Raw genomic sequence first — 10,754 nt, 5'->3', positions numbered from 1 at the left:
ATAAGTGATAGGTTTTGATGTACCTCTACCAAAAATTTAATTTTACAGGCCTCGTCATATTATAAAACTATTTGATGTAACTCATTTTACTAACATATATACTAATTTGGTTACTTTAACATAATAAATAGGGTTAAATATGTTTTTAGTCCCTAAATGGTTTTCGTCCCTCTTCCAAAGTAAGGTACAATTTGGTCCTCATTCTTTAGAAAAACGTTCGTTTTAGTCCTCAAAATTTTGTTTTTAGTCCTCGTTTTAGTCTCAAAACATTCGTTTTTTCGATTAAAACGAACGTTTTTTAAAGATTGAGGACTAAATTGTACCTTACTTTGGAAGAGGGACGAAAACCAAAAACGGTCAATAGTTTAGGGACTAAAAACATATTTAACCCTAATAAATATTATAATTACTCTCCTTATTTGTTCGAACTAACTTAAAATATTTTTTTATCAATAATATATTTACTTTATATAACTTAATTATAAAATATACAATTGTATTTTTTACAATATAATAAAATGAAACTGAACATAATTTTAAAAAACAAAATACTAAATAGACAATTAAGACATTTAGGTGTTAAGTAACATCGTTAAAAAATTAGATCACAAACAACAGCTTTATTTGAAATGCAAAAATAATATTAATTTCTTAAACTTATTTTAAGTTTTAAATCCATCATAAATTTTCAAATAATTTTTATTATTTTTTCTATTAAATATTCAAAACATTTATATTTTTATATTACGGAATCCCTCTATTTTTCTGATTGAAAAATCTCAATACTATAGAATTGGGATTATACTCATTTGAACCCAACTGTATAAGGGAATAACACCACTTTCTATTAAAAACCTTAAGGTAATGAGTTAATGGGTCTTTCATCTTTATATAGTGTTCTACTTTCTCATCTCTATATACAATGTGGGAACTAGACTCACAATTGGATTCCCAACAGTGCTGAGGGCCACTAATAGGTCGTTGAGTGCTGGCCATAGAGTGTCACTTGGTTTTGGCCTCTATGTGCACAATGTTGAGTGATGGTTTTGTACCGTTGGGTGCTCCCGCGTTCTCTTTATTTTTTATTGTTTTAGAATTTTAGTGATATTGATTTAATGTATATTTAAATAGAAATGTTGATGCTTTATGGATTTTAAATATGAATATAAGTATGGTTAAAGTATGATGATAAACATGTATGATGCTCCTTTGTATGACATTATGATGATGATGAGTGAGTTATTAAGAGTGAATCTGGTATGTGTTTGATGTGATTTCATGGATTTCGTTAAAAGATTTTGTAGTGGTGTTCAATAGTACAATTTATTGATGTAGAATTGCTCCAAAATGGGAAATGATTTAAACCCTCTTAATACCCATCTAGTCTTTAGTACGTCGATGGTCATGTATTGACCATAGATATTTAACGGATTAACCTTGATGTGTGATAGTTTGATGGAGTGGTAGATTGATGTGGACGAATTGTTTCACCACACACAGGACAAGTCCTCCAAGAATACAAGGTCAAGAATACATATATCCAAATGGAAGTTTAGGAAAAATAATTGTATGACTTAGGATTAACTGTTTATATCCCTAAAGACATCAATTCATATATCCAGATAGAAATTTAGGAAAAATAGTTGTATGACCTAGGAATAATTTAATTGTTTCTATCTGTTGTATGTCCAATTCTATAAACATGGTATATCTTGGTACACTAATGAAGTGCAAGGAAGTGATGTTGAAATTCAGAATTAGATAGTTAGAGTTTTAATTTGGTGTAATATATCTTTAAAGTATAAAAATAACTGTATGAATATTTTCAAATTACTCTTACAAAGGTAAAATATAACTGCAATATTATATACTTATGTATTTATTCTCAATGAAAAGTTTATCCTCTCATTTCTTAATATATGATCTCTCTTGTAGTATACTATTAAACCGGATGTAAGAATGTGAAATTTGGTTATTATTTTTAACAAAATAATAAAAATAATAATAAAACAAATCACCAAATTAAAAAAAATAAACAAATATCATAAATCTTATTTAAACCTTTTTTCTTAGCATTTATACAAATAAAACTAAACATTATGCTCTCGTACGTACACTAAAATGACTCATTCAGCATAAGCATATATCAATTATTTCTATTAATGCTTACATTATTTGTTTTTTAAAGTAACCAATTTGTCTTGAATTTGTATTTTTCCAAAACTAACACAAACATAATAAAATATATGCTTAAAGTTGTTCTTAAACATTTTTTTTCTTTAATTTTTATAGTGGTCCTTCTCATTTTAATATACTTATTAATTTCGCTAATGTAACCAAGCTGAAAAAAAATATTGATAAAATAATTTCAACATCCAAAAAGCCTAACATAAAAGAATGTATTTCACAAAAATACCTATTTTGATTAAAAATAATAAAGATGTTTTGGAAAATAAAAGTATTAATTCTAAAGAAATTCTAGATTGAAAAGATAAATCTAATAATCCAAAAGTTAATCATGCCCAAAACAAAACAACATGGCCATCCAAAATCTCAAATGTACTCGGTGAACCATAAATTCCAATGTTTGGGGGTATTCTTTCAACTTGGTCTCCACCAAAACTTACTCATGAATAATGTGTACCACTCCAAGACAATCCACAAACATAGCAAAATTCATGGCCACATCTGCAAAACAAAGGAATTATCATGTAAAAAGGTCATATATTGTTGTAATTGAATTTCATTTAAATCTGCATGATATATGTGTACATCCATCAATTCTTTCTACGTAAATTTTGCATTTTGAAGAATAAAAAGTATTAATCCTAAAGAAATTCTAGATTGAAAAGACAAATCTGAAAATAATCACTGAATAAACTACTAATGGTTCGGATAAGCTTAATAATCCAAATTTGAACATACTGTAAAGAACAATTATGAAAATCCAAAATCTCAAATGTACTTACTGAACAATAGATTCCAATCTGGGGGGATTCTTTCAACCTAACGATCTACACATGAATAATGTGTACCACTCCAAGACAATCCACAAGCATAGCAAAATTCATGGCCACATCTGCAAAACAAAGGAACCATCATGTAAAAGGGTCATATATTGTTGTAATTGAATTACATTTAAAAGAGGAAATAATAATAAACATACATTCAAAATGCAAAAGAAAACTCTCATGAAAGAAAATAATTATTTAACACTACTAACTATAATTGGACAATCTTTTACAAGATTAAAATGGTCGTAACTACCATTTTTCTAACATATCATCGATCAACAAACATCCTTCAACACTCAACAAACATCCTTCAACACTCTACAAACATAGTCAAGATTCTCAAGTTCAGTATCAACATAGGGATAACACGAAAAAATCAATAATCCAAATTCCTAGAAAATGTTCTACTTTCATAAGATAAAAGAGTGGTTTGAAATATGTAAAACACAAACCTGCATGAAATACGTGTACATCCATCAATTCTTTCTACGTAAATTTTGCATTTTGGACATCTTCTCCAACGTTTAGTCTTTGCAAGTTCAATCACCAATGAGTCTCCGTTCTCTCCTTTCTCTCTTTTCGACATCTGAAACTCCACACAGTTTATTCCTGCATGCCACGAAACCTTGCACTGTGCACAAAACAGTCTATTGCAATGTGGACACTCCGATGAAGTCACAACTTCCCCTGCTTCACATATCATCATAGCTGAACAATCCTTAAAGGGACAGTAAAACTTTTGTGATCCAAGCACCACATTCTCACAAAGAGAATTTTCCCATCTATCAAACACTTCTTTAGGGATAATTGAACGACAGTTGTCTGGCTCTATAACCGCTTTACATTTTGGCTCAGGACATTTCACCATTGATATATTTTCCTGAATTTTCGCAGCAACATGTCCTCCAATGCAATAATCACAATAAAGGTGAGAACAGTTTCGGTTCCTGAACATTTCTTTCCCGGGCTTGGCATCCATGCAAATACCACAGTGTGCAAGGGAAGCTTCACCGATCTCTTTATGTTTCCTCTTGAGGTTTCTCGAAGATAAGTCACCGACATCATTTACATCCACTTGAACAGCTTTCTTTTCAACCATACCACTTGACATCGTGGAGGAGTAGAGTGCTTCTTGTAGTTGCAGCTCTTCAGCATATTTCTCATCAGAAATTGGAAATATTTCTTCATCATCGTAAAGTGCTGAAAAGTAGAAATCGTCGACCAAGTGATGATCTTCAGCAGTGGAAGGAAAATTCACAAATGAAGATGAGGATGAAGCTCCCTCCATTCCCTCACATGAAAATTTTTTCTAAAAGGAAAAGTTAGTATAAGGGATCTGTTGAAAGAGAAGTAGATGAAATGCAAATGCAAAAGGTGAACTGATAATCATAGGTATTAAACCAGAGGTGCCTCAAACAACAAATTTTCAGTCCACCACGAGACTCATAAGTTTTCCAAAATCTTATTCACAAAAATTAGCCACATGCAATTGGATTCGAGAGAAAAATATAGATTTGAAATGAAATCGAAATTTGTGCGGAATGGGGTCATCCTAATCCTCTCCTATATGAACAAGAGAGTATAAAAAGCCCCACTCTCCGTTTGTATTCAGTCAGTCTAAAAACGGTTATATAATTTCTTATTTAATCAAGTATAAAAGAACAGTCTATTAAGAAAAATCAGTTCTTTGCAACATATATAAGTTCTGTTCCGAATCTATCCAACTTGCCATGGTAGAAAATAGAATACATTGAACAAAAGCACCGACTTGTACACCAATCCAATGTTCTTTTCCTCTCAATTTAGTCAAACTACATCCCTTTTAAAAATATTAATATCACCTAAAACAATGTAACCAAAAGAATGTAACTAAACTTCATCCCTTTTAAAAAAAACCAAAGGTTTATGCAGAAGTGACTGGATTGCTTTAAAAATCAAGAAATTCAAGTATATATACCAAAACCCTAACGGTGAAACAAAGTTGAAAGAAACGCTAACCTGGTGCACGATTCTCCCCTTCTATCACTCGGTCGTCGTTATCACCGCTGCCTGCACCACTTGATCGTCGCTATCACCGCCGCCCCGTATCACCGTGCGCTAAAAATTAAAATGACGGTTACAGTATTAGTCAGTATTTTCAGTGTTAGATAGAAACTTTCTAACGTGTTTGGCAAGTTTTAGGACTAGGAACGGGAACCGGATATGTGGGAGATAATATGAAATTATCCTTCCAGTAAAAATCTAGGATATTTTATATATATATATATATATATAAATTTTTTATTATGATATACTTTTTTGGCTAATGTTTGCATTACTATTTTTATTATTTTAATATCAATTAATTATTTTTTCCTAAGAAATAAATAGATCTACTTTTTTTGAAAAAAAAAATGTATGAATTATTTATTTGGATTCGATAAAGATTGATTTTGCTCAGAAGTATTTTTATTTAAAATAAAAAATTCACAATGAAAAATTAAAGGTTTTTTTCTTTTAAATCTCGTGAAACTTGAATGTTTAGAAGAAAATTTAAATATTTGAAAGTTTCAATGCAACACCAAAACTCACCATAATATTTATCGAAAATGCTTCGACTTATGAAACTCAACATGACAATTAATTATTCGAATACTATTATGTCTATGAAGCAAGTCATAATTTCTAATATTCTTCTGATTGTCAAGAAAGAATAAGATAATTAACAACTTTTGAAATTATTAAGAAAATAAAATTTGCAATTATCAAATGAATTCAAGACTTACAATAATAATTATAATTTTTTAAATACAATCCTTAATTACCGAATAAGAAAACAATAATTTTCTGAACGTTGATATAATCATTACCTTTTTTTAAGTAATGTTTTTGTTTTTGAATGGACATCCAAAACGTTTCTGTGTGGCTCTTGATTTGACCAGAAAAAGACAGAACATACATAGACATTCTAACGTCGCGCTTTTGAGAGATACACAACGTTCATTTTTATTATGAACTTCCAAAATGTCTAACATAAAAGAATATATTTCACAAAAATACATATTATGATTAAAAAAGATAAAGATGTTTTGGAAAATAAAAGTGTTAACCCTAAAGAAATTATGAATTGAAAAGACAAATCGAATGATAATTACTGAATGGTTCTCATAAGCTTAATAGTCCAAATTTGAATATCCTGAAAAGAACAGTTATGAAAATCCAAAATTTAAAAGATCATACATGAATGACTATCCACAAGCATAGCAAAATTCTTCGCCACATCTGCAAAAAAAAAAGGTATATATTGTTGTAATTGAATTATCTCATAGTAAAACAATATACATTCAAAATCCAAAAGAAAATTCTCATGAGCATTATAATTGAAAAAAATTTAAGTCAATAATAATATTAATACATATTTTTTCTCTAAATTTTTATATAAAAAAAATTGATATTTTGACATACATAAATTTTTTATATTTACTTGATATTATTTTTTCTGTTTTGGTTTCCTGAACATTTCTTCTCTAGGTTTGGCATCCATGCAAATACCAGTAGTCATGAGAAGATTCTCCGATCTCTTTCTGTTTCCCCTGAAGGGTTCTCAAATGGTGGTCACCGTCCTTATCTATGTCCACTGTAACAACTTCTTTTTCATCCGTAAAACTTTACGTTTGTAATTGCAGCTCTTCAGAATATTTATCATCCAAAATTGGAAATATTTCGTCATCACCGAAAAGACTGAAAAATAGAAATTCATGGATAAGATCATATAGGTGATGACGAAATATTTCCAATTCGTGAATCGAAAGAAAACAGACATAATTCTTTCGCTCCAAGCTCTACCAGAACCTCCCTACCAGTAGCTGCAGATGCTAAAACTGTGAAGAATTATCACGCATTTGAGCAACAAAACCTTCTTTACATCCGTACCAGTTTAACTACGGATAAACTATTTTTGAGATCTGTGAGAGAAAAAATGGAACTACGATCATGAGATAAGCAAATGATGCAGGGAAGGAAATGACCTGCTATAGGAGCCCAAATGCATATAAATTTAGGATTTGAGTAACTACTTTTGTATTGCTGAGAATGGGTCATTATGGTATGCTGAATTGTTGTTGTGTTTGGTGTACGAAATACACTTGTTTTTTTATTAAAATTGATGTTGAATTGGAAAAATCAAGAAAATGATCATTTGATCAAATTGATATTCAACTTGACATCTAAATATGTTTTAGAATCCTTCACCGAATTAGGAATATCAAATTTGTCATTGGTTATCTAAGAACAATTAGATGAACTTTTGTTTTCTTATGTAGCGTTGAGGGTCACTAATATGTCACTTTGGTCATGGAGTGTCATTTGGTTTTGACCTCAATATTCATGGCGTTAAGTGGTGGTCTTGTATTGTTGGGTGTTCCCTGTTGTGAGTTGTGTACTTATGTTTATGTGTTCTCTTTATTTTTTATTATTTTGGAATTTTAATGATATTGATTTAATGTATATTTAAATGAAAATGTTGATGTTTTATGTATTTTAAATGCGAATGTAAGTATGGCTAAAGTATGATGGAAAACATGTATGGTGCTCCTTTATATGATATTATGATTTGAGGAGTGTGTTATTAATGGTGAATCTGGTGCATGTGTTCGATGTGATTCCATGGATTCGATGAGAGATTTTATAGTGGTGTTTAATAGTATAATGTATTGATGTAGAATTGCTCCAAAACGGGAGATGATTTTGACCCTCTTAATACCCATCTAGTCTCTTTGTAGAGAAGGGTGAAGTATGTCCTGGAAAATAGCAAGAGATCCTTAGTTTGATTATCATATATTAACCATAGATGTTTAACAAATTAACCTTAATATGTGATAGTTTGATGAAATGATAGTTTGATGTGGACGAGTTATTTCACCACAGAGGACAAGTCCCCCAAGAGTACGAGAACATTAATATATGTATCCAGATGGAAGTCTAACCCTTTGTTCACTTGAATGGATTTATGGAAGAGTTATTGAGTGGATTTGAGAGAATTTGAAGATAAATTTTGTTGTTTATTTGAGTGAATTTGGACGTAAGTGAGAATGAATTTGAAAACAAAGTTTGTGAGAATTAGTTTAGGATTTGATTGATATGACAGATTAAAAAAATTTACTTTCAAATCCACTCTCACTAACCTCAAAATTCTCACTTACCTCAAAATTCATTCAAACAAACAACAAAAAAATTTATCTTCAAATTCACTCAATCACTCTCCTCCAAATCCATTCAAGTGAACAAAGCCTAAAGGAATATTACTTAGAATTGATTGCTTCTACGTGTCTTATATGCGTAATTCTATAAACATAGTATATGATTGTTTTTAATATATGTACCCTTTCTTTACTATTTGTGTTTCTTCTTGTTTTGAAAATTATCTTAATGGTGTGAAGGTAGTGATACTAAAACTTAGAGTTAGATGATTAGAGTTTTAATTTCGTATGATAGTACTCTGTGAAGTATAAAAGTATAAGTTAAGTGATAACTACCATAAACTTTTGTATTTATTCTCCATGAAAAATTTATTCTCTCATTTCTTGATATGTGATGTCTCTTTTAATCGAGATATACTATTAAACCGGATGTAAGAATGTGAGATTTTGTTATTATTTGTAACACAACTATAAAATTTCATATCTCTTTCAACGTTAACAATAAAAAAACTAATAATAAAACAAGATAAGCCATCACCAAATTAACAAAAAGAAATAATTGACATAAATCTTATTTAAACTTGTTTTCTTATCATTTATACTAATAACCCAAAACATTATTCTCTCCTACACTAAACTGACTCATTCAACATAGGCATATATCAATTATTTCTATTAATGCTTTCATTATTTGTTTGTTTAAAGTAACCAATTTGTCTTGAATTTGTATTTTTCCAAAACTAACAACACAAACATAATAAAATATATGGTTCAATTTGTTCTTAAAAAAAAAAATTCTTTAATTTTTATAGTGGTCTTTCTCATTTTAATATACTTATTACTTTCGCTCATGTAACCAAGCTGAAAAAAATATTGATAAAATAAATTAACTTCAAAAAAGCCTAACAAAAGAATGTATTCCACAAAAATACCTATTTTGATTAAAAAATGAAAAGATGTTTTGGAAAATAAAAGTGTTAATCTTAAAGAAATTCTAGATTGAAAAGATAAATCTATTAATAATTACGGGATAAACTACTAATGGTTCTGATAAGGTTAATGATCCAAAAGTTAAAGATGCCCAAAACAACATGGCCATCCAAAATCTCAAATGTACTCAATGAACCATAAATTCCAATGTTTGGAGTATTCTTTCAACTTGGTCTCACCAAAACTTACTCATCAATAATGTGTACCACTCCAAGACAATCCACATAGCAAAATTCATGGCCACATCTGCAAAACAAAGGAATTATCATGTAAAAAGGTCATATATTGTTGTAATTGAATTACATTTAAACCTCCATGATATATGTGTACATCCATCAATTCTTTCTACGTAAATTTTGCATTTTGGGAAATAAAAGTATTAATCTTAAAGAAATTCTAGATTGAAAAGACAAATCTGATAATAATCACTGAATAAACTACTAATAGTTCTGATAAGCTTAATAATCCAAATTTGAACATACTACAAAGAGCAATTATGAAAATCCAAAATCTCAAATGTACTCACTCTACAATAGATTCCAAATCTTGGGGGATTCTTTCAACCTAACGAACTACACACGAATAATGTTTAGAAGTCCAAGACAATCCACAAGCATAGCAAAATTTATGGCCACATCTGCAAAACAAACGAACCATCATGTAAAAAGGTCATATATTGTTCTAATTGAATTACATTTAAAAAAGGAAATAATAATAAACATACATTCAAAATGCAAAAGAAAACTCTCATGAAAGAAAAAAATTATTTGACACTAGTAACTATCATTTAACAATCTTTTACAAGATTAAAATGGTCCTAACCACCATTTTTCTAACATATACTCTCAATGGATCCGATCAAAAAACATCTATTCAACGCTCTACAAACATAGTAAAGATTCTCAAGTTCAATATCAACATAGGTATAACACGAAATAATCGATAATCGAAATTCCTAGAAACATGTTCTACTTTCATAAGATAAAAGAGTGGTTTGAAATATGTAAAACACAAACCTGCACGAAATATGTGTACATCCATCAATTCTTTCTACGTAAATTTTGCATTTTGAACATCTTCTCCAACGTTTAGTCTTTGCAAGTTCAATCACCAATGAGTCTCCGTTCTCTCCTTTCACCCTTTTCGACCTCTGAAACTTCTCACAGTCTATTCCTGCATGCCAGGAAACCTTGCACTGTGCACAAAACAGTCTATGGCAATGTGGACACTCCGATGAAGTCACAACTTCCCCTGCTTCACATATCATCATAGCTGAACAATCCTTAAAGGGACAGTAGAACTTTTGTGATCCAAGCACCGCATTCTCACAAAGAGCATTTCCCCATCTATCAAAAACTTCTTTAGGGATAATTGAACGACAGTTGTTAGGCTGTATAACCGCTTTGCAATTTGGCTCAGGACATTTCACCATCAATATATTTTCCTGAATTTTTGCAGCAACATGCCGTCCAATGCAATAATCACAATAAAGGTGAGAACAGTTTTGGTTCTTGAACATTTCTTTCCCAGGCTTGGCATCCATGCAAATACCACAGTGTGCAAGGGAAGTTTC

The 10,754-nt window shown here is 30.1% G+C and overlaps 2 protein-coding genes across 2 annotated transcripts; both read right to left on the bottom strand.

Annotated features, from left to right (window-relative positions):
- Window positions 1–2,527: 2,527 nt before the first annotated feature.
- LOC124821690 (E3 ubiquitin-protein ligase RSL1-like) lies at window positions 2,528–5,167 on the bottom strand. The gene is made up of 4 exons (XM_088101457.1): window positions 5,013–5,167; window positions 3,467–4,323; window positions 2,970–3,079; window positions 2,528–2,688 (listed from the first exon to the last, which is right to left on the bottom strand). The coding sequence occupies exons 2-3, from the start codon at window positions 4,300–4,302 to the stop codon at window positions 3,007–3,009; spliced, it is 909 nt and encodes a 302-aa protein (XP_087957583.1). The 5' UTR covers window positions 4,303–4,323; window positions 5,013–5,167; the 3' UTR covers window positions 2,528–2,688; window positions 2,970–3,006.
- A 3,603-nt stretch (window positions 5,168–8,770) lies between these two features.
- LOC148191458 (E3 ubiquitin-protein ligase RSL1-like) lies at window positions 8,771–10,754 on the bottom strand. Its single transcript, XM_088101410.1, has 3 exons — window positions 10,198–10,754; window positions 9,708–9,818; window positions 8,771–9,427 (listed from the first exon to the last, which is right to left on the bottom strand). The coding sequence occupies exons 1-2, from the start codon at window positions 10,722–10,724 to the stop codon at window positions 9,746–9,748; spliced, it is 600 nt and encodes a 199-aa protein (XP_087957536.1). The 5' UTR covers window positions 10,725–10,754; the 3' UTR covers window positions 8,771–9,427; window positions 9,708–9,745.

This window comes from Vigna umbellata, chromosome 11 (genome assembly GCF_029865625.1).
Source record: "Vigna umbellata cultivar VRB3 chromosome 11, Vumbellata_1.0, whole genome shotgun sequence".
NCBI classification, from domain to species: Eukaryota; Viridiplantae; Streptophyta; class Magnoliopsida; order Fabales; family Fabaceae; genus Vigna; species Vigna umbellata.
The sequence above is the reverse complement of the archived record's forward strand: the minus strand, read 5'-3'. Positions and strand labels throughout refer to the sequence as shown.